Source organism: Tetrao urogallus (genome assembly GCF_951394365.1).
Source record: "Tetrao urogallus genome assembly, chromosome: 5".
NCBI lineage: Eukaryota > Metazoa > Chordata > Aves > Galliformes > Phasianidae > Tetrao > Tetrao urogallus.
Window position 1 is genome coordinate 46,987,397 of NC_136818.1, and position 24,999 is coordinate 47,012,395.

The window sequence follows — 24,999 nt, forward strand, 5'->3', positions numbered from 1 at the left end:
GCAAGCATCTCCCAATCTTCTTGGCTGCTGCCTCACTTACTCCAACCTCAAGCCTACCCTACAGCTTCCAGCTGGTGGACATTCCTTGGTCCAAACCAAAGGAAGGTGGATGAAAGGAAGAACCAATGTGGATGGCACAAGGGTAAGAGGAATAGAGGGAAAGAGGAAATAAGGAGATGCTAAATATCAGGAAGTGTTTCCTGCCTGTGAAATTGCATGAAATGGTACTTGTTGAGAGGCTTCTCTCTTTTTCATGAAATGCTGTAGGCTGCACAGATGCAATGTAAAACTACTTCCAAATAAACAAGGCTGGAAGGAGCTTCTGCAATCAGGGGACACACTGAGGAGCTAACAGACTTTGATATAGCAGATGTTTCTCCCAGTCTATGTGAATTTCATAGTGGAAAAATGAGAGGATTTTACATCTATTTTTAATGAAATTAGCATCAGTAATCAAACTCTTTACCTAGCATTAACAAATACCACACAAAATCCGATGCTTCCATGCAGCAGGCAGAAAGACAGCAGCACATGCTGACTTGGCTCTACTGCTCATGCCCAATTCAAGTACTTGTCACTGTGACACAAAATTATGCTTCTACAGAGCAACATAAAGGTGCTTACTCAAGTGCTGTGGGTGTCACTAATGCAGCTACAAAACAAGAGTGGAATAGAACAATATCGCCTGTAGAACTTTTTTAAAAAAGGATTAAAAGATGGAAGGAAAAATAAAAACACACACAAAAAGCACTTCACATTAGAGAAAATCGGGTGATTGAACATGAAATGAAAAGGCCAAACTTCCCCTCATCATCTACAGCTTTGGCTCCTTGTTCTGCTTTTTGGCCGTGGCAGGTATAGCTGACTTCAGAGTGGCAGACTGCACACAAGTTCTGCCCAGCAAAACCGCACATGTGGGAACTAGTTAGGACAATTTCACAAACATTTGAGAAATCTAAGAAGAAAACCAAAACCCAGAACTTTCTTATAAAGAGGAACTGCAAGAGCTTCCTCAGAAGTTCTTCCGAAAGGAAAAACAAACAAACAAAAAAATAGATTCAAACCCAGCAATAGCTAAAATCCACCTAAGTCTTGTACAAGGTTTTGACAGAACAGATGCAACAGACCTGGGGTCAGGGCTCTGCATTAAACATCTCAAAAATCCTGGTTTTAAGTCAGAACATCAGACTTCACAGTTCCTCATCTCAATAACTGAACAGAAAAAACAGCAGTGCCATAAAATCAGCTGAACTCATCTGCTTCCCTTCACCTTGTAATCCCCGGAGGCTGTCTGCCTCAGCCAGATTTACCACAGGTAGCAAGACTGAAGCCTTTAGCTGTCTGCTCTCTGTGTTCCTGCTGGCTGTCCCAAACCATCCTGTGGATGTGGCAGGGACGCCAGGGTCACCAACAGCAGCTGGCTGCATCTGCACTGCTCCTGGGATGCTGGGCCCAGGGCCTGCTCCTCACCTTGCAGCACCTGGATGCTTTGCCAGGTGCTCTCAGGCATTTCATCCCCACCAGTTCTGCCCATCTCATGGAGGGATGGCTTTCCAGAGGCTTTACTACACTGTTTACAAGTATTTAATGCTGTGGTAGGCTCCAGCTCTTAGTGAAATCAGGGTTACGTGTTGCAAACCCAAACAAGAGTTACAGGCAGGCAGTAACTTGGAGATATGTATGCGGAAAGCTTCCCTGGCATCCTGAATAATCCCAGAGACCAAAATACAGCTCCATCTGGAGGGTAGAGTCAGCAGGAGGGCTGCTGGCAGTTCAGGGGCAGAACAGAGGGCTACAACAGAGAATGTTTTTAGGAAGCAAGCAGCTGACACCACTCCTGACGTGGGGGATGTGGGGGGAGTTGTGAAAATGTTCATGAACCCACAAGCAACAGCAGTGTTTCATGATCTTTGCTGTATCTGCATTCAAAAGGAAACAGTTTATGGATGATGAGGGGTTAAAAAAAAACAACAAGAAAAACCAACAAAACAGCACAGCACAGACTCAATGCTGTGGGAACCAACACTTGGGAGTGGAACAGCGCAGCCCAAACATTCAGGATGTGCCTGAGCTCCTGCCTGTTTGCTCCCTAGCCTCATTAATTGAAAATGCAAAGGCATTTTAATCAGTTAACTCTAATAATTACTAAAAAGCATCTTTCCAAACAGCACTTTTCTTCAGATTCCATGGAATAAGCGGTGTAAAGGAAGGTTCCAACACGTGTGTTGACTGCTCCACAAGCCTTCCAGAAGCAGGGACACCACAGGGAGTGAGGACTGTTTTGCTGGAAATGTGCTCTCCCCATCTGCTTGTCTGCCAGCCTCTTGTCTGTCAATAACTTTCCCTAGTAGTCTTTTCTAAAGCACCGAAACTCCCACCTTTACTATGTCTGCAGTGGTGGACTGTTCCATCTCATTCACACTCCACAAACTACAGTACAGTCTCAAGTCAGTTGTTGCCCAGTGTAAAACAAAGCATTGTGGTTTTTTGCAGTCTTTGCTTTAATGAGGTGCTATCCCCTGATATCTGCAAATACTAGGAGATAGGAAAAGAACAGTGCTTTCTCCAACTATCAGCATGAATTAATAAGGTTCCATTTGACAAGAGTTATAAGGAAGCCATAAGTGTTACTGGAAGTATTTTCCAAGGTAGATGAAAGGATTTGATTTGCTGTATTCAAGGTAAAGAATATCTCCTTAAGAAGAAGAGTAATTGAGTCCAAGGCTTTTGTGAAACTCATACTTTCCAGTAAGTCTGTCTTGATTTGTATTCAGTCCAGATCCCCACTTTTTGTGAGACTTTGACTTGATTTCCTAAAAGCCTTCTGGGATGCCTGATGACCCTATGTAAAGGGTGTAAAACAGCTAAGCTCTGAATTAGCTCAAGTCATTGCTCTGCATCTGAGCAAAGGGGCACTCGCTGGTCACAGGCATAAGTGACTTTACATAAGGATGGTGAGGGGAAGTGTTATCAAGTGATCCTCACTTCCTTCTTTTAAACTATGAATGTTTTGAATGCAGCTAGTTTCACCAAGTAGAAATTTGCAACTGTCTTAAATTATGTTATTTTTCCATCTAAAAAAGTCAAGCAATACTAATAGAAAGCCTAAATGCTTATGAGCAAATTCCTGGCAGATTCAAAGTTGGCCTTGTCAATACAAAGTCAAATGAAGATGTTCCTACTGGTTCCAAAAGATTAGCATTAAGCCTGGCATTAGTCAATATTTTCAATAATCATGTGAAAATGAATTAAAAAAAATATAGAAAAGTCTTTAAGTCTTTGCCAGCTACATTTACAGATGTCAAAGCTTAGCAGCGTGGTAAAAATGAAGAGGCTGACAGGCACTTCACAGACATCAAGCAATCAAAATTGATTTTGGGGGGAAAAAAATTAACTCAAACTGTGCTTTACTTTGAGCAAGTCCAACTGCAACTACAAGCTACAGAGAATTCAGCCCACAAAGCAACAGTGCAGTGAAGGATTTAGGAAGTTGCAGTAAGGTGACAACTGGAGTTGAGAACCTGATCAATGCAATTTGCCACCGTGTTACAGCAAAGAGAGATCAGCTTTCTCTCTGAAATGCAGCACCACCAAAGGGAAGCTCTGGAGAATTAAGGGACAACAGCAGCAGCAAAGCACTGACAGCAAAGAAGTGCAGCTCTCCTTGCAATTGAGATACTTGTATTCAGCTCCACTATCCCAATCTTTCCTTCCAAACAAGAGAAGTGGGAGGAAAGGATTTCCTTCCCTGCCCCCAAGCATTTTCAAGGCTGCTGGAAGCAGACTGGGAGAGATTTAAGAACTTTATCTGTAAGTTTCTCTAAAAAAGAGGATGACTTAACTTGTTTGCAATATGTTGAGTGGTCCATGAGCACCACTGAAGAGCCCGTTTCAATTAATAGAAAAAGAGGCACCAACAACCAGCTGCTGGGAGCTGAAACCGGACAAACTCAGAATTAAAAACACAGAAAATAGAAGTCAGGCGTGGTTTCTGTAAACTAAAGCTGGTTGGCATGGAAACAAACTATTAACCAAACTAGAACATCTCCCCCTTGTCTTCAGCTCAAGGCTGGAGATTTGGCTATAGTGCATCTTGTACAGTTAAGGACTTACTTGCACCTGTAACAGAGGTCAGTGCAAGTCAGATGTGACCATCTCTCCTGGCCTTCAACATCACAAACTTCAAATGAACCACAAAAATAAAACAAGGCATTCTCAGCCTAACTAATGGGAAAGGGTTTGGGGATGGAAGGCCTTACAGACTTCAGGTTTTTATTATTAATATATACAAATACCTGAATATAATTTTATTTTATATAGCTATGCTCCACTTTACCTAGTAAAAATTTCATACAACAAAAAAATCTGTACTCCAGCATGTCTCTCCCTCTTCTGTGTGAGACAACAAATGTCATCATTATGTGATGATCAAGACTTTTTATATCGTCACTTGAAGCAATGTAAGCACAACAGTCAAGGTTTTTATATTAATCACAGAACAGAACCAGTTCTGTAATAGTTATATGAGTTTAAGCCCAACATAACACTGGAAGTACACAGGCTCTAATTTGCAAGCATTTCTATGAACACTTCCTTTTTAAGTGCTTAACTTAAAAAGCTACAGTTTGAAGCTTATAGGTACTCAGTAGCTGTGCTTCCCTTTTCCAAGGGCCCTAACCTTGGTGTCTAAGAACAGAATATCCTATGCAGGGGGGTCTCTTCAATATTTCTGCCTGTGGATGTGTCAGTAACTCAAATGGCTCTGCAGTACACAATGCTTGTAGGCAGCCAAAGGAAAAGTTACACTGCAGCATTTCATGTGGAATGAATCTATTTAACTGCCGTTATATTAACCAGCTCAGAGAAATTAAGATGCAAAAATTAGTGAATGTTTCACTTGGTTGCATACAAGCCTGCCTTGCAATCTTTACCCAAATAATGTGCTCTCTGCAGTACAATAAACATAACTAAAGAGGACTGGGGAGGGTGGAGGGAAAGGGGGGGGGGGGAGAAAGCCCTACCAATGCCCATTCTTCGGAGTCAACTAAATGGTCCCACTGTTGTGAATAAAATCTCAAGCCAAAAAACACACAAATTGCTGAGGGAAATGTACACTGCTTCTTTCAAACTGATCAATCCAGAAACCACCTCCTCTCACATCTACTGCTTGAAAATAATGACTGGAAATATACAGACAGACAATTACTAGAAAAAAACTTTAAGACTGATGTGGTTTTTGTGTATCCAGTCATTCCTTCTCTGAAGCCTTCAATTCAGGAAAAGCTAGTAATCTATGATAAAAGGCTGTTCCTTGACTGCTTTCATGAAGAAAAAATAAAATTAAAAAAAAAAAAATCAATTAATCACTTGCCATTCAAAAAAAGCCAGATGCAGCCTCCACGCTTTCAAACTGTCTTTTTTGGGGCTCCTGTCTCTAATTCCTAAAAAAGGATAATCTCATAAACAATTCAATGCCAATCTGTAATTCTGAACAGCATATAGTTGTGACATTTAAAGTACAGTATTGGAGGAAGAAAGAAAAACTAAAAAAATAGACTAGTCACTTCCCTGGACTATATAGTCAAATCTGACATCAACACATGCAAGAGTAATAAGACAAAACTTGCCTTGTGTGACTCCTATTTCCATGGAGCCTCAGAGAACTTGCAGACATGCCCATTTATATAGGGCCTGAAAAGGCAGCATTGAACTGTGGGACCTACAACTTCCTCTCTCCTTACTACTCCCCAAATGCTAGAAAATGCACTTGAGCTATGTACCTGCCTCTGGTTTCTAGCAAGCATCTTTACCACTTTTTAAGAGACGTCAACATATTCCTGCGGAGGAGTACAAGCCTGGTGTGGGAAATACCTCACAACTTGGCAGCCAACTCTGAAAGGAGTCCTCTGACTGTCTGAAAAGCTCTCCTGAAATAGCATGGAAGCACAGGATGCCATTATTTTAAGTCATTTATTATTTTCAAATAACTAGAGAGGAAAGACTAATACATTGGCTCTGAAAATCATTGAAGAAATAACCTGAATCCACATAGACTTGCAGTATAGCACGGACAAGCTAAAATGTCCACTTTTGCCAGCTCTACAGAAACAAATCGATTAGTGCAGTGGCTCTTGAAAAGCTCCACCATCATAAGAGAGGTCAAACTACTTTGTTCCAAAAAAGATTCCTATGACTAATGGAAGGTCAAGGAAAACACGTCCACATCTGAGCATCAATATACATAGAATCACTGAATCATTAAGGTTGGAGAAGACCTCTGAGATCATCTAGTCCAATCATCAACCCACCCCACCATGCCCACTAACCGTGTTTCTCAGCACCACATCTCCATGTTGCCTGAACACCTCCAAAGGACTGTGCCTCCACCATTGTCCCTGGGCAGCCTGTTCCAATAATTAACCACTCTTTTGGAGAAGAAATTTTTCACTACAATCCTATCTGAACCTCCCCTGGCACAACTTGAAGCCATTCCTTCTCATCCTATCTCTGCTACCCAGAAGAGGCTGACTCGCACCTCTCCACAAGCTCCTTTCAGGGTGTTGTAGAGGACAGTAAGGTCTAAGCCTCCTCTTTTGCAGTTTGAACAATCCCAGTTCCCTCAGCTGCTCTCCATTACAGTTGTGCTCTGGACTCTTCATAGCTTCTTTGCCCTTCTCTGGACACACTTCAGGGCCTTGATATCTTTCTTTGTAGTGAGGGGTCTCACTACAAGAAGTGTAAAAGCAAGTGTGTAAAAGCACAGTACTCAAGGTGTGGCCTCACCAGAGCTGAGTACAGGGTATGATCACCTACACTCTTTCTGATACAAGACAGGATGCCACTGGCTTTCTTGGTTACCTGGGCACACTGCTAGCTTATGTTCAGCCAGCTGTCAGCTAGCACTCCCAGATCCTTTTCCTCTGTGCAGCTGCCAGCCACTCTGCCCCAAGCCTGTAGCACTGCATGGGGTTGTTGTAACCAAAGTGCAGGACACAGCACATCCTTCTACTGCACACAACCTCTCCTTCCAGAACCTATTTTCTTCACCAGCCTCATGAATCAGGTGAGCTTTAATCATGCTTATAGGGATTACAACCAACTAATCAGCATTCCCAAGAGCTATGATCTTAGGCATGTGGAGGTGTTTTTAGTTTCTGGGTTCTCACTTCCCCTTACGCTTGCCACTTGGGAACTACTCTCCTCTGAGCAGGCCCTGTGGCACTTGGAACTCAGCCCTCTGCACCTATCCAGCTCACCACTGAGCTACACACTGAAAAGCACACCGGAGCTGAGCATAGCATTTCAAGGGCTTTTTCCATATACTGCCTGTTCTGCAAGCTACCTCCCTACTAGATGTTACATGCCTGTTTGTGTCCTCAGGCGGCCAGGAATCTGGTCGATCCTGGAGCAGCAGACAATTTTGTGGAAATACACAGTGAGTGTTGGGGGAAGGTATTTGATCATATGTTGCCTCACTTCCTGGCAATAGTGAAGTTTATCCAAGAAGGCTGGGATGAAGGGTAAACACAGCACAACTAGAAATGATCCGAGACAAATATGGCAAAAGTGACTGAAATTAGCTAACGTGCAAAGTAATGCAAATTTTTCCTCAGGGTATTGAGACACATTGAAAATCCGTACCTCCCAACCGCCTTTGATATAGATTCAAGGAGGTCATACAGAAAAGCAAGATGTATGTTATAAATATAATGAGATCTCTGAAAAACCCAAAACATAAGATACAAACCTACTACTGAAAATGTTCTAATGTTAAAAAAATATCAAAAAACAGTTTGAACACTCAGATTTTGCATATATGAATATCCAAGCAAACATGCATGCTTGCAGTTGCGTAATGTTCAATACATTTAGTTGCTTGGTCTCATACTGCTGCTGCTAGGAGCACCACACACGTTGCACCCCTGAAGAGTACACTGGGAGCACACAGTGTGCATGCAGCACAAGAACTAGTCCAAATTCTGCAGATTTGAGGACAATTCTCTACATGATCCACAAAGCCACCTGTTGTCAGGTTCACAAGGAATACGATGCATCCTATAGTAAAGAATATGAAAAAAAATTACAAAAAGGCCACTCTCACTCATTTTCCCTAACACGAAGCGTGCTCATTTATAAAAGTAGGGAATTGGGTTGTAAATAAACTTAAATATCGGCAAGTACATGATCCTATTCTTCCCTTTAACTTTGAAAACAGCAGAATTCAGTTCTCAACTTCTTGAAAATGAAGTTCTGAATTCCAGCCACTAACCTTATAAAAAAGCATTTGGGATTGTTCAGCAATAAAAAAAACCTTTGACTTGTGGGTATCATGAAATCTCCATAAATGACTTTATAAAACTGCAGCAACATAACCAGCAAAGAGAAGTTCATAGGCAGATGAGTAACCATCACTTCTGGGACCAAGAGCAGCTGAATGGATCCCAAAGGTGGATTTTGTTTCTAGGTATGAGGACTACCGACTCAGAAGGCTGTAGTCCTAACTGCTTAGATTTCTGCAGTGAGCAGAGAAGCAATTTCTAAAGAACACAAAGGCCTCTTCCCTTGTCAGCAAGATTTCTTCATAGACAGTATCAAGGCTATGAAAAATTACCTAAATTCAGAGGAGCTCATCTAAGGCTACATATGCCTTTTTAGAAAATAGGGGTAAGGAGTATAATGGAAAATCAGCAAGTTGAATGTCAAACACAGCTTTGAAAAACCTGAAGTACAGATACCACAAGGATGCTACTCTACTACATTCCCCCCACAAAGAATTTTTAGTCTTTCTTCTTAACAGGGAAAAAAAAAAAAAATCCCCAAACAATACAAAACTCAACCAAATAAAGAAATGAAGACAATCACCAAGCATCAGTGCATGAGGCTTAGCATGAAGGAGAAAAAAAATATATCCCTGCACTTCTAGTCTCTCTTTCTTTTACAGAAATTACCTTTAATTAACAGAGCTTTAAAAATCAGTTTGCAGGAAGCCTGATAGCATAACTTTCAAGAAACAGTACAGCCACTGGATGATGGGAATCCCTGAAAAGTATGATTAGGGACTTGACCCACGTCTCTGTGGAGCTGCAGTGATTTCAGCATCACTGTGCACTCACATAGACATTTATATGCAGATACAGCTCAGTGTGGGATCCTGACTGACACACTGTTCTTAGAAAGCAAACGAGCACGCATGACTTTGCCAGGATAGAAAAATGCCAGGATCACAAAACTGAAACACACCTACAAACCACAAAGGAAATGCACTCAGTTATCACACAATTAAACAGTGCCAGCACTTCTTTTATAAAATTTTGTTTTTCTAAGAATTATGCTCAGCTTGTTGACATGAACTGCTAATGAAAACTAGACAGACTGTGTTAATATCAGAGAGATGGTTTAAAGATTTAGGTTAATGCAACAGCTACAGATCATAATAATTAACTACAGGTTTCTGGTGTTGAGACCCAAAGTAAGGAGTTCACATGCAATAAGCATACAAATAATCAAGACAGAGGCTGTATGAGTCTGATTACAAGCAAACAGCAAAATCTTAAACTTCAATAGTTTCTTTTCTGAAGCATTGGTATATGAAAAAAAAAAGTTCCACTGCTGTATCAACTGCTGTTAGCTTCTGAAATGTTTACTGCATTTTTAAAATTTAGGGTTTTCTCCTCTTCTCCTTCAAATCCCTTTCAGAAAGCACTTCCATAATTCATTTCCACTCAGAAGCCATCTGCTCCTCTCCTCACTCACACATGCTGCACACACTCCAAGACAAACGCAACAGAGAATCAAATGGTGTGATCTGACTTTCTTTGTTACAACTGCTCAAGCAGGAGCAGCTCCCCCCAGCCCTTCCCTCCCACTTCCCATTTCCTCTCTTCCTCCTCTGCTATCAACATTTCTGAGAAACAATGTGCTCCTGCATTCAGCTTCCGAGAGCAGGGCTGGAGAGGACAAGCTTTTCAGCCTGCATTTGACACAAGAGCAGAGTACATTCATGCAGATCTGGGAAGGTCACAGTCAAAGTGGGTCCCTCAGAGGATCTGGTGACAAATGTTTCTGGCTCTTCATCTTTTGTGTGTAGACCTGAAACCCTTTACAAGGCTTCAGTCAGTAGTGTCTTCCCATTTCACAGATGGAGGAAAGACAGCATCAGCACTAAAGGCACTTGCCCAGTACTACCTAGTGGGCAGGAAGAGAAAAATCCCAAATTCCAGACCAGTGGTTTAATCCGGGCCAGGCTGCACTCGATGCACTTGTCAGCCTTCCAGGTGGCACGCTGAAGAGGGAGGTCAAGGTGCTCTTGCCAACATCCTGTGGGAGAGCAGGAAGAAGCCCTGAAGCTGGCAGTGAATGGCAGGAGTGCTATGTGCCATGGGGAGTGCAGGAGAAGTGTCTCAGGCCACCAGACACCAAGGTGTCTGTGGTAGTGAAGAGATACACAGCATCCTGATGTCTGCAGGGCTTGGCTGAAATGACAGCTAAGCCATCATGACAAGCACAAGAAGGTCTCTCCTAATAACCAAAGGGAGAGATCACAAGAAGGGTGGTGTTGAAGCACAGACAAGTGCACTCCTGGAGGAAAGAGAGGGATCTGGTGTCAAGCAACGTCTCAAGCAATCAAAATCAAAATCGGAGTACTGTGTCCAGGTGTGGAGCCCTCAGTACAAGAAAGACATGGAGATTTTGGAAAGGGTCCAGAGGAGGGCAACTAAGATGATCAAGGGGCTGGAGCACCTCTCCTATGAGGACAGGCTGAGGGAGTTGGGCTTGTTCAGCCTGGAGAAGAGAAGGCTGCGGGGCGACCTCATTGCAGCCTATCAATACCTGAAGGGAACTTACACCCAGGAGGGGAGTAAACTCTTCAAAAGGGCTGACAATAGCAGGACTAGGGGAAATGGATCCAAGTTGAAGGAGGGAAGATTTAGGTTGGACGTTAGGGGGAAGTTCTTTACAAGGAGAGTGGTTAAGCCCTGGAACGGGCTGCCCAGGGAGGTTGTGGATGCCCCATCCTTGGATGTGTTCAAGGCCAGGTTGGACGGGGTCCTGGGCAACCTGGTCTAAATGTGTATGTTTGGTGGCCCTGCTAGGCAGGGGGGTTGGAGCTACATGATCCTTGAGGTCCCTTCCAACCCGGGTGATTCTGTGATTTTGTGATTCTGTGTAATTCTCCTGTAGTGCTCCTCACTAGACTGTTTACCTGTTGAAGGTAACATGAGTGGGAGCACATTCAGCACATGCTCCTATGAAACACACACGAAGATGTCAGAAATCAGTACAGAAATCGGTCAAGGAAACCTTGCTCTCAGCATGACAGCGTCACTGCAGGGCTATAATTCATAAGGCTGTTACTACCGCCTTCCGTCATCCACGGTATTGTCAGTGTTCCTACCTGGTCACAGATAATGGGAGAAGAAGCATTTTCCCTGCAGCTCCTATGATGTGCTTCTGTTGCCTGTTCTGTCAACAAAAATTTGCCTAATTGCTACTTTTCAAAAAAGCAGGAAGTGTGAGATCAACTTTTTCCGAGAAGCACTTTATGATCTGGCGAAAAACACGGTAGGTAAAAGCCAAAGTTCATATTGTCAGGAAAGGATTTTGCAATTTCCACTTTGAGGCTAAACCTATAAGCAGTACAGCAAATGAGACATCTGCTTCCCACAGAAGAGTTACAGGATACTTGGACAAAAATTCTTCCGTAGTTAACCAGTTTCTATACAAAGTGAATTTAATAAAGGAAAGATGCCAGACAATGTTAATATAGTACATAGCTATACAAAAACATATAAATCTCAGTATAAAAATAATAAGGGGAGAAACTCTCAGGGGATTCACAGCCTGTTTGCTTAATGGCTGGTTTGGTTCAATGGACAAGCAAAGCCACATGTGCTGCCTTACAAATGCACAAGCATTTCAATCAAGTTCAGCCAGTTAGAGCCCACAGACACAGCTCAAAGTCCAAAAAGTAAACTGAAGAGGTCAGAGAGTGCTTCTGTACCTGAAGAACAGTGTAATACCTCTCAAGGCATTACACTGGATTCAACAATACAATGCATTCACCACTATATCACACTACTGATCTGTGATTAAAAATTCTTGCAAATGCATCTATTGCCTTTTTTCTTCCTTTTTTTAAAGTCCTGCTTTTCCAGTAAGACATGGCTTGTATGAGTTAATATGCTACAGTATCTTTCCTGTTACAGAATGGAAGAGATCGCTAAGAAGTTTAGCAAGATGCAGCACAATATACTTCTTTCACCACAGTTTCATCCAGACAAATCAGGTAGTCATAGTACCGCCAAGACAGCACGTGAAGATGTACAAGATTGTTATAAAATCTCTGCTGAGCACATAACAGCCAATAATTACTTAACAGCACTTAGACACAAGAAGGCAGTTGCTCTAGAACAGAGCGCAGAAGAGTTTCAGTCAGTGAAATAAAATTGATGTTTAAATGTGACTGGAAAATTTATCTGCTTTTGCAATATATGATCTTTGCTATACGCTCTTTGAGAGGAACTCAGTATCACTTCCCACATCCAGGCCATTGTGTGCCCAAAGTGGTTTGTACCAGCATCCTATGATCTCCCACTCACACCTGATCATGCCTATGAGATCTACAGAAATCACAGCACAGGTGGCCACAGTGTAGATGTTAGTCATATTTTCAGAATGGCAGTGTAAAGGCTTTGGTTAGGGAATTTTACTCACCATACCAACTTATAGAAACAAGCTGTGGGGCACAAACCTCTCAAGCAAGCAATATCCTGCCACAGAACGACAGCAGAACAACACCTTAACCACATGCCAGCATCACTGCCTCATTTCCACTACAAGTGCTGAGGGCTGCCTGTTGGATATGTTAGGAAACATCACTGTCAGCAGGATAGCCTCCAAAAGGTCAGAGTCTGTTGCTCCTCACAAACAATACAGCAACTCTCCCTTAAGGCAGGTAAGTATGAGGCTATTCCTAGTGAAGGATAAGTAAGAAGCTAATGATGGTTATTAATAGCTCTTAAAGCTAACAGTTCATCTGAGTTAAATGCAAGAGTAATAATCCCTTTATGACCTTCCCCATTCTTGCTGTGAAAATGGACAAAGTTTCATCAAAGATTGTTGGTAACCACAGTTTTCAACTACTTCAAACCTTGAAAATCGCACTAACATGAATGAGGATCTACCAGGCTTCACTAATAAATATCAGTGACTTCTGAGGACCTAAAACAGAAATGGCAGGCAGATGTTGTGCACCTTACCACCTTTTCAAATGCATTAGGATTTCTGCCACAGACTTTTACATGTATTGAACCCACATGAGACATGCCCAAGGACTACTGATTATCTGCTTTGATAAATTGTTGTGTAATAACGGTGTTAAGGATTTCTTGCTGTTTTTCACAGTTAGTCCCAAACCACTAGTCCAGAAAACTTGCTCTTGTAGCAAGGAAAACTATTACTAAAATCAGTCAAGCCTTAACTTGAAATATCAAAGCTACATCTTGACCAGAAGCAAGAAAGAATGCAAATACAGATCAGCTGGAGAAAATTCTCTCTGCACTTCTTATAAATATAATATGGAAAATTAAACAGATCTGTATTCGCGAAAGATAGGAGAAATAAAACATTTTCCTTCTGGGGAAGAAATCAAAAACTAACTTTCCTAAGACTGGCAAAGTTTCCTCTTTAGGCACATTGGTGCTTCACTTTTCACTGCTGTGCTTCTTGAGCTCTTTCTCTGAATGGGTTATGCAGGTACAGACAAGCTAATGGTCTAGTTTGAAATATCAAGTTCCCAAAGGAAAAGTAAACCAAAACAAGAATAAAAGTAAGTCAAACTTTGATCTGTTAGCTGACATTCAACTTTCATACACTTTGGTTTTAGCCAAGTTTGGTAATAAACAAGGCAGATGTGTATAGAGTCAACTCAGCCTACAAAGCACACACCTGGAGATGCCCTTGGTCTAAGAACCTGCTATTATACGGTAAGCCTCCATATTATCTTTTAAAAGGTAATATTGGCTTTGATTGTTATTTGGGGTTTGTTTGATTTTGTTCAGATTGGCAAGTGGCTTTGTGCAACTCAAAACCTTTTAAGACCACAGTGTACACAATGGCTTGAGGCGCTTAATACCATTAGGAGGAGTATTTTATTATACAGAAAAGAAAAGGTAAGAAAACTGAAGTACTTAAATCAAATTGTAAAATGCTCCAGTCTCTCCTAAAAATCCATTACATATTTTTGTAGAAATCCATGCAAGAATGGTGTCCAGGCCAGTCACAACACAAAGAAGTAACTGCAAGCTGTGCTGCACAATGGAAAGTTACAATACTGAAAGAGAGGAGTACTGAAGCTAAAATGAATTTGTACTGAACTTACAAAACTGAAGTGCAAATGCTTTCTTTCTTAGTTTTACCTGGTGTCTTTCTCTGGAACTGCAGATGTTACCCAAGGCAGGAAAACCATCTGTAACCGCTAAGCAAATTTGCTCAATAGAGAATTGTACTTTTTATCTTGCAGTGATATCTACCTCTACACAGTACAGGTGGTCTGAAATGACTGAAAATACGTGGGTGATGTTCTACAATTTCTTCCTCTTGCACCCTATATCTTTAAGTTGCTGTGTCAAAAACAAAATGAAAGGTTTGGAAAGAGACTTGGGACTCTCACTTCTGGGCTCAGTGCATGGTCAAACAGTTACCACAGGTCTTTCTAATCTGATCGGCCTCCTAATTCACATGACCTAACTGGAGAGTAGCCAATTCAGAGAACTGTCATGTATTTACAGGGGAACTGCTTCATGCTCTCTCAGTGTTTCTTTATGGGAGGAGTCCAGAAGAAGCAACAGAATAGTCCTTTTACCCAGAGAACTGCCCAGCATGTTCGTGGACTGCTGTTACTCGCTGTAGGTTAGGAAGCAAGAGATTCCAGCGGACTCCTGAGACAAGATGACCCAATGACTTAAAGCACCTCAACTATGGAGACAACTTCCTGCCTGGTTCCAGCAACCAAAACTAGTGCCAAGTCAGTCTACCTGGATTCAGGAATCCAGAAAATTAACTGCTGGTTTAAGAACGTGAAGGACTACAATCCATTTTAAGCTTTAAATGAGATGAAGCCTCCAAATTGTCCAAAATGTCCAAACTATGAGACAATAGATTTTTTGCTGACAAACCACAAAATTATGTAGGTGCAATCTGGTCAGACGATGGGTGAAGGGCTAGTCTGAGCAGAATTTTCTAACACATCCAAAACAACTTTCTTTTTCTTTCAATCCTACCTAAAGTTAGTCTCAGTGAATCCCTTTCTATAACATGACAGTGCCTTTGCAGTCCCTTATATTTCAGGTGCGCCCAACCTGTAAGAGTGCTGCTCTGCATCTCCTGAGAATCCGACCACTGCTGAATACATGTTCCTAGTTCACAGAACAAGCCTGCTCTTGCAGTTGCTCCATAATGTGAGTGCTCTCTTGCACTGCTTTTATGCTAGGGTAAAGATAAAAAACATGAAATGGTTTCTCTGGAACTGGCAGATAATGCAAAATTCATTGCAGCTTTAGCATAAACTAAAATATGATGCACACAAAGATCTTTCGGCTTGACTAGAGGCACAGCACAGAGTCTAAATAAGGTTGATACCCAAAGACCAGCAACATTATGTCCTTAATAATTATTTTTTTAATCAGCCTATTAATTAAATTCTCTTAAGCTTGAAATCATTAGATACTTCCATATTTTTGCATTCCATTTCTCATTAGTACCAGAAGACACCAAAAAATTTCACTCACACATCTGCTCCCAAGTTAAGAATACAAGCCTTATCTTCAAGAAAATAGATCTGCTACAAATTTCATGACAATGCATTTTGGAGCCATCTGCTTTGTAATGGCAAATATTAGACCGCTAATGAGAAATAATTAGGTTAACATTCATTTTCACTTAGAGCAACAATCATGCAAGGAGTTGGGTCTCTGGATCAGAATCACATCTAATTTGGTAACCCCTACCATTTTATCTTCAGATAAGTTCCTGTGAAAATTGAGTTTATCTGTCACTACCTGTTCTTCTTTTTCTTTGGTCTTGCTCCTGGAGACTCTGGAAGAGGTAACATCCTGAGCTGGAATGACAGAGATTTGATGCAGTGGCATGTTCATCACACCGCCTTGTTTGGTCCTATCACTTACAGGAAGGAGGCTTGAAGGCAGTACTCATTCAGTGCCATTGTCAGGCCTTGCACCTAAAAAAAATAAAATAAAATAAAAAAAGTAAAAGAAAAAACCCATTAAGTATTTTGAAATGCAATTATTTCCAAAACTAAGCCATCAGTTAGACCAAGGTGCACCTCCTGCCTTCCCTCTGCTTTCTGAACAAGAAAGAGCTCTGGTTGGGTGAAAAAAGACACAGGACTTTTCAAGAGCTTCAGCCAGACAGGCCAGAGCGCAGTTTATGCAAAGAAATAAGTAAGTTATCAACAGTTTGGGAAGTGGTCCAACAGCAGGACAGAGGGCAGGGCTTGTGCTTGAGACTGTGTGGGTAGACAGGAGGAGGTGGATGAGCAGCTCTTCATGCTGAGCACAGGAGTGTGCTAGGTACAGAGAGCAAGGCTGGTGCAGGGAGTTCTTACACTGCCTCAGGTACAGTGCTCAGCGTGGCCGAGTGCTCTGTGTTTTTAACCACTGCATTTAGCTCCAATCATTAATCCAAACGTGTACCAACAGTAGGAAAACACATCACGTAGGCTTTTCCTTTCTTAAGGCAACTGGTGAGTATTACAATCAAAATCCCTTGCTGGGAATCAGGAATTCACCAAGCTACACACACTTTATCCTTCTGCATTACACATAGAAAAGACATTAATAGATATAAATTTGCCAAATTTGGCAACTAATCTCAAAGACAGGCATAATTAGCCATACCTGCTATTAGATTAAAAGCTTTTTGAAATATGTACACTCATAGAGCATTTAGTTGGAACATAACCTGTTGCAAATTAGACACAATCAATTGTGTTTAAGGAAAGGATTAGAGAAGAATTACCACAGCAGAGCCTAACTGGGGCAACTGCATTGTTCTCACATTTCCGTAACATACCATCTTTTGATTCGTTTTTTCATCTGCCACGCAAAAAACAAGGACTGGATAGATGTCCCATATGTTATGCTGCTTAACAATTTGGAAGTGGTATAACCCAGCACTGCATACCCTTAGCATAGATGGCATACATTGTTTTTTGAATATTTAATTAATTGGAAGTTTTAAAGATAGGCCAAGTTTCCTAGGTTGATTACACAAAAGATGCTGGTGTGGTCCTGTTTCTACCAGGCTCCACAGGAGTGCTGTAGGATCTTTGACTGCTTTTGATTAAATAGGGGGGAAAAAAAACCACCTATCCCAAGACATTTTATGCAAGGAATGAGGGCTCAGTATCCTCTTTCTACTGAGGGGGAAAAGAGTTGTCAGAGGTCATACAGCACATCATTGGCAAAAACAAAACCAAAGGCGATGCCTTCTGCTTCCCAAGGATGCTGGCTGCCCATTAGAGTGCTCAGCCAAATTCAAGAGTGTTGCTGACACCTAGTCAGGATTTACATTACTTTCATCAATGCCAAGACAGCATACCATAAGGCAACACCTCCATAACTTCTAGACATCACTGATCTTAAAAAAAAACAACAAACATCTACCAGTGTGAACAAGCAACAGCAAGGACATTTCCTTATTGAAGGAAAGAGGCAAACATGGGACTTACTGGCACTACTGAAATGCAACTCTAGCACAAAGAAAAAGAACCCTGAACTTCCGCAAGTCCTCCACACCTATTTAGCTTCATCCTCTAAAGGAGCCAAGCTGTAAGTGCCAGAAGAGAGATAAGCATGGGCTGAGATAGGAATAACAAACTGCAATAAACAAAGCAGGAATTGAAGGTATTTTCCCAAGAAAACATCAATGAAATCCAGGGAGCGTCAAGCTCCAATGAAACTCTGTCAGGTAATATGTCCTGTGCTACTGCCAGCAATGGCTGAGCCAAAGGGGGTGGAGACAGAGCCCAGTCTGCAGCCCTCAAAAAGGGTTGCGGGCTTTCAGACAAGGGCATTTTACTGCTGTAAGGAGAACAAGGAAAATTATTAGAAAACACAGCTAAATCCCTCTGATTCCAACAAACAAATCAGACCAGTTTTTCTGCAGGTACTTTACGGATAGCACGTTAGAATTCTTTGAAAGATATAATCCAATTAGATAGTCAAAGACAATGTAAAATAGCCTTCCTCTGGTAGAGCAGCTGGGCAGACATTCAACAAAGCCTGCCTTTGTTCAAGAGCAGCTTAAGAAAAGCTCTAAACTTACCCCAGATGCCACACTGTATGCCTCCAGCAGGGAAGGATCCTAACAACCACACACTCAAGACCTGCCAGTCCCAACCTGAAGCACCTTAGCTCCACAGCACTAATTAATGGATAAAGTTACACAAGTCAACCATCTGCAGTGCCAAGCACATACTGACAAGGATGCCTAGAAAAGCAATGCCTCTTTGTAAAAATTGCAACAAGCCCTGTGGGACTTTTTCCACAGCTGAACTAACACTGTGGGCTCCCGATCCATGGTGAAGAGTAGAGGACACGAAAATCATAGAATGGCTTGGGTTGAAAGGGACCTTGAGGATCCATCAACCTCCAACCCTCTGCCACAGGCAGGGCCGCCAACCTCTGCATCTAATGCCAGGCTGCCCAGGGCCCCATCCAACCTGGCCTTGAACATCTCCATGGATGGGGAGAGCAAAGATCTAAGAAAGCTTCAAGCACATCAAACCAGGGTCTTGCCAGAAAGGCTTAGCAGGCAATGCTAAGGCAAGGGGACAGCTCCTAGGTGCTCCCTTCTACTCAGGATTTGTAGCCATAAATCACAATGCATGGTTAGATGTGTAAGCCCTCTCTCCTATAAAGTGAGCAATCCTATTGCCAAAGCATCTCTCCCCATTGACACAACAGCTGAACACACCTCGGAGATAGCAGATAGAGCTCAGCTTCCTCTTCCTTGTGTAAGATTCAGTTTGTGAACCCCACACACAAAAGAAGCCCCATGACTACTGGTGTGGATGCTATCCCACTTGCAGAGGAAGGACTCTCCAGTTCCACTTTGCCTGGAAAGTTGATGCAATCATGGGACAGCAGGGAACTGAGACAGAGTGCATATGTGTGAACCAGATGCCACAAGCAGGGCAGTCTTTTGCCTGTGCACGATGAGAGATCCTCTTACCCTGCCCTCCTGGCTGCTCACATACTGTTCACTAGAGAAAAATACTTAAAGAAAACCTATAGGAAGTTTGGGCATTCACCAAATGATAATGAGCTGAACTGTTTTCATAAATGAACCCTTCAGAGATTTTCTGGCACACACCTGAAACCACATCAGCTGTAACATCAGAACCACACAGCCACAGCAACATAAGATTCAGAGGGAATTAGACAAACTATCTTTTACAGTACTCAAGGAGGAAAGGCAAACGTGCGACTGGGGTCTGGTGTTGGGGCATTCCCCTCAGCACTGTGTCTCCTGACAGCAACAGAAAATTAGATTCCCTTGGGTCATCAGTATCGAGTACACAAGGGGAACAACAGACATCAACAGGTAAACTCACCACAGCACAAGCAGATGGGGGACTGTTTGCAAACCCCATTTCCATCACACACCCTACCAGGCCTCACTGAGGAAACCAGGACGCGTGTCAGCCACGAGGGGAGCCTAACACTTGGTGAACTGCTAGCCTGCTCCATGAGATGTGCTACTGGAAGGACCAAGGCACAGGAAGGTACGCTGCTGTCTCCATCTGTCACTCACTGCAGCTTTTCCGTCCATCACACATTCCAAAATAAAGGCTAAACAAAGATTTAGATCTAGAGATCTATATCTAGATCAAAGAGAGATCTACGTCTAGATCAAAGATCTAGACTAAGGCAAATGAACACAAATTATGGTTTCATGTCTGTAGTTTGGTATCTAAAGGAATCTAAAAATATGGAGTATGAACTGCAGACTTCATTAGGTTATTTAAACTGCAAAGTTCACCATATTCCCATTTTGCACCGCACCTGGTGAAGTCCAGCAGAAGCTCTCGAGCTGTAGTGGCACTGGCTGCAGACATAGATAGACCCACACCAAGAGGAAAGCATCCTGTGGACGTATGGATGTGCACGCACATGCTTTGCATTGCTCAGAGGAGGAGAAAAAGCCAAATATCTCAGCTGTTTTCCTTAAAGAACAGAGTCTCTGGATTACAAAAGACTCTGCCTTCGTGTGCATGAAAGATAAACCTTGTAACCTGTGGCATAAGCAAGAGGATAATCGCTAACATGAGAACCGAAACAAATTTCACCTGTGAGTTATTCCTGTCTGCCTCAAGGTTTCCTACAGTTCTCTTTGATTCCCTTAGTTCCCATTGATGACAGCCAGTCGTAACACATAGATCAATCTTCTGGGGGTCGTGCAAGTTAAAAATAAAGACACAGATCACTGCAGTCCAGATAATCCATCCACTGTAGCGCTATGCAATACCACGAATATCCTGAAGTGCAGCTGATGGAGTCGGTGGAGCTCAGGGTATGCACCAGCTGCAGGGTGGGAAGTGCTGCCCTGAAGGCTGGTAGAACACTGCTGTGAGTGCCTGGAATTCCCCCCCCCCTACACAGCATGAAACCCAACCCAAACAGGAATAGAAACCTTCTGAAAAACATTATGCTGCTCAAAGATGGTGTACTGCTTATTTTCTCTATGTGAGATTCAAAATAATCTATTAATGCAGCTTTGGAATCTGTTTTTCTGCTGGCGGCCTCAATGTGAAGTCTCAAAGTCCCATGAGCATAAAAATCTCTTTCGTGTATGTGTGTGTTCAAATTTAGCATAAGAACTCATGCAGTACTCAGCAAACCTCTGTGTGCACCTTACCTGCTTACCTGCCCTGACATTCAAAGTGGCCGTGGCCTGTGCATACGTCCTATGCTACTTTCTGTACACTACATATTTCATATTTGCAAATATCTCCAATCCTATTAGCTTGTATAGGCACCGGTTTGAAGCTTTCATTTATTTTATTTTGAGCTTGTCAGGACTCCTCCCCTACTAATAGAGCTTACATAATCCTTTTCTAGAGATGACAGATGTGCATTTTCAAAACGAGGATCCTGCATTTGTGCTTCATTTTGTTTTACCGAAGCTTAATCAGTACTTTGTTAACAGCACTATTTAAGAGATGTCATCAAGGCTTATGCATTTCACGTGCATTTGTTAACTTGACAAATCTAATCAAGAGAACTGAAGTTGAGAATGAAGAGAAACTGGCACTTCTTCCCCTACAGAACCCTTAGCATTTCAGGGTTAGTTCAACACCGTAAGTGAAAAGAACCTTTGGACTTAGACTTTGCTCTACACAGATCTAATTCTGAATTATTGCTATTTACAGCTATGCCTATGCACATATATCTTACAATGTTTACTAACTCTGCTGCAACTTCTTACTTTATTATCTCAGTTCCTCCTTTCTTCCACCTGCAAGTGTACTAAAAATAATGCACTTCGAGACAAAAATATTTTTCTTCTTATTTCTTTTTTAAAATCATGTTGTTACTTAGCTGAAAAAAGTTAAAAGGGAATAAGAGATTATTTTGCATATTCCAGATGTTCCTTTAGAAACCTTCTCAGGACATGGGAACATACAGCTGCAGATTACACACAGCACAAAGAAAGAAGGGTACCTGCCAGATCTGACTGGCTCCAAATACAAATATGATTGTTTCTATAAACATTTCTACATAATGGAACTAGACAAGAAAGCTGTTAAATTGCAGGATCAGTAAATAATGGCCCCAGAGCTCTTATCAATCCCTTCTCCTGTCTTCAGCAGAAGATGAGCATGATTTGCACCTCAGAAACAGAGGTTATTGCAGGGACAGTCTCTAACTGCAACAAGAAAAAAGATGCAGAGGTAAAGCTGAAGTTTCATTCTCCTTTTGCTGAGAAATCTTGAGAGTGAGGAGACTGAGAGGGCAACAGCCAGCACTGCTGTGCTCCAGGTCAGCAAGTAGCGCTCTCTGGACAGCTGCAGTTCACAGCCATTTGTACTGCGTGTGTCACTTCTTGTAGTGCCCAGGCTATCACCATTTCACCTCACCCCTTCGTGTTAAACACATCTTCCTGCCCTGAGGTGCTTCCCAACAGAACAGGTCTGGCACGTGGATCATGCAGCAATCTGCAAGTCTCCATGGCTCAGCTCCAGGCAGGATGCAATATCACAGCACACACAGCACTTGCCTTGTTATCACTCCTGGCCATGATCCCCTTAACTCCCACACAGTAACCAGAAGTTGGCTTTCTGAAAAATTCACATCCTCCTCCAGAGCAGACATCCCTCCCTCTGAATTAGCACTGACTCCACACTTCAGATGGAATCTGGTTGTTTTGATCACATGGCTCAAACTAATATTTTCTTTATTATAGGAACGATGACTTTCTTCTTCAACATATTCAGTCTGATAACAACATGCAACAGCATGACACCTTTTCCTGCAGTTTTTGAAAAATACAAACACATATACAGACCAGTGAGAGAAGTCTGCGCCAAAATACAACGGCACGTCTACCTGATGTAAGGCAACACCTATAACTTGTGATCATCTCCATTCTCTACTGCAGTCACTTTGAGGTTCACAAAACTCAGTTCTGATATCCAGGGAAAAATTGCCCTGTATCTTCACCTTCAAAATTAATAAAGACTATTAGCACAAATGCATAAATTTACATACGGACAATGAAAGCTTGTGTTTCTCAAACAGTGTAAATATTTACAACACAAGATAGAGAAGAAACAAAACAGTTTCATTATTGTTCAATGAGGACATTGCTCACATTATGTATTATACATGGATAACAATGATGTATTTCTAGGAAAATCCTGTGCTACATCACTTATTTTCCAGTACATCAGAGGATAACATTTGTGAAAGCTATTTATGAACAACAGGCGCCTAAGCAATGTTTTTCATTATTGTTTAATTGCTGCTTGGCAAACCATTGCTCCTAAGCTAGAGTAAAAAGAACACAGTATTTATTAAACGATTCTGTATTTTGAAGAAGTATGAAATCATTGCCTCTTTGTCCTTGTGTGAATAAGAAATTTCCAAATTGGTGCACATAAGAATGTATTTCTTTTGAAGGATTCATGAGTTAAATCTCAGATAACTTTAGCCTGTAAATAAAGAGTTACAACATATCTTTACTCTGAAAATCTTAAAAATAAATCTAGATTTCTGCATCATTATGACACACTGTTAAGCTCCTTCTAAGGAAACAGCAAAAACCACATTCCTTAGAACTTGCACAAAGCAGAAATCAGACAGCTCCAAACCAGGCTCTTCAAAAGCTCAAGTGTGAAGCAATAAGGCCAATGTACTAAGCATTCTCCATTCTTCCACAAACGTGCATGACACCACTAAGTTCTGTTTTCAACTACATTTTCCCACGTTTAGAAATAACCTGACCTTCTGATGCAAAAATAGTACCTGCAGTCATTTACTTTCCCCTGAAGTTAAGAGAGTTAAACTGTAAATAAATCTTAAATCCAGGGCAATACTACATACAGGTCATCAAACTGCAACAGCTTTTAGTGAGATCTTTTTATTGGAAATGTAGACACCTATGCCTGAACATTTTATGGCTTTTTCGGTCTTTTTCCACACTAATGCCTTTTCTATACATTTGCTAACATCAAACAAGAGCCTCCCTTTTCAGGGAGAGGACCAGCATTTGCCACCTGCACAAGAGCTCATGCTCCAGAGAGGATAACAAGCTGTGGGATCCACTGTCCACATGCACAAGTGCTCATCTTTTCTTCCCCTAAATATCAGCAATAAAGAGGTGTCCTCCCAAGCTGGGGTTCAGGAAGTCAAAGCATTTAAGTTCTTCATTTGACCCCTCTGTTAAATGGAAGGGTAATAGTACTCCCCCTTGCCCACTTTCCATCTGCTTCACACACACATAACTTCTGTGGTGCTGGCACTGCTCCTTACTGTAGCAATAAACTGTATCTGGTAACATCACAATCCCAGGCACTGCATTCAGACCAGTGATAACAGCAGGACAGGTGTTAATCACTCCCCAGGTTCACACCTGCATGGTCACCATCACCAGATTCTTGATTTAACAGAGCTGCTAGAGAAACAGATATGGCATTTCTCATCAATTCCAATGTGACAGTTGTGCTATGAAGGATATATTTAGGTTAGATACAAGGTCTTTTACAGTGAGGGTGCTAAGGCTCTGGAACAGGCTGCTCAGAGTTGTGGCTGGGTGCTCCATCCCTGGGAACTTTCAAGATGAGGACTGGATCAGGCAACTGGATCAAGCTGTGGATGTCCCTGTTCATTGCAGGGGAGCTGGACTAGATGATCTTTAAAGGTCCCTTCCGACTCTAAGGATTCTATCATTCTATAAAAACCCCTGTGTAACAGCATTATCATTAAATAGCAAAGTTGTGTAAAAGCCTACAGAAGGGTCCAGGTCTGAACAGAATTAATTTCCCTCCAGCACCAGAACAAGATGGTCTCTTCCAGCTGCAACCTCATCACAGTGCACACAGTGACATTAAAAGGCTGCATGTTCTCTTCTTATCTCAAGTATCCCTGGTGCAATTTAAAGACCAGGCAGCCAATTTCAGTGGGCTGACAAACAGTCAGCCTTCGCATGCCCCAGCTCCCCATGCAACACAGGGCTGACACCAACACGCACTGGCAGCACCGAAGTGTCAGCAAAAACAGTTTCCTTTCATTAGCCAGTTATTTCATGCAAGTGTGCTGCAAGGCGTGTGTCAAGTCTGCGTGTCCTCCCCCACAGCCCCACTCTGCCACCAGAAAAGGAGCTGGCATCACTGAGCCCTCAGACAAGGCACTCCTTACCACGATTTATAAAAGCCCATTCATCCCCCCTGTACCTAAAATAGCCTCTTGATGCAAT

At 42.1% G+C, this 24,999-nt stretch overlaps 1 protein-coding gene across 2 annotated transcripts in view; it reads right to left on the bottom strand.

Moving 5' to 3' along the window:
* MARCHF8 (membrane associated ring-CH-type finger 8) overlaps positions 1 to 16,154 on the bottom strand; it is a gene marked incomplete at both ends in the record, with an annotated part of 61,710 nt that extends 45,556 nt beyond the window's left edge. For both annotated transcript variants that reach the window (XM_079535253.1, XM_079535252.1), the window contains one exon: positions 16,059 to 16,154. In XM_079535253.1, the coding sequence (XP_079391379.1) occupies positions 16,059 to 16,154 (96 nt within the window). The remainder of the gene's footprint in view (positions 1 to 16,058) is intronic.
* Between the last annotated feature and the right edge of the window lie 8,845 nt (positions 16,155 to 24,999).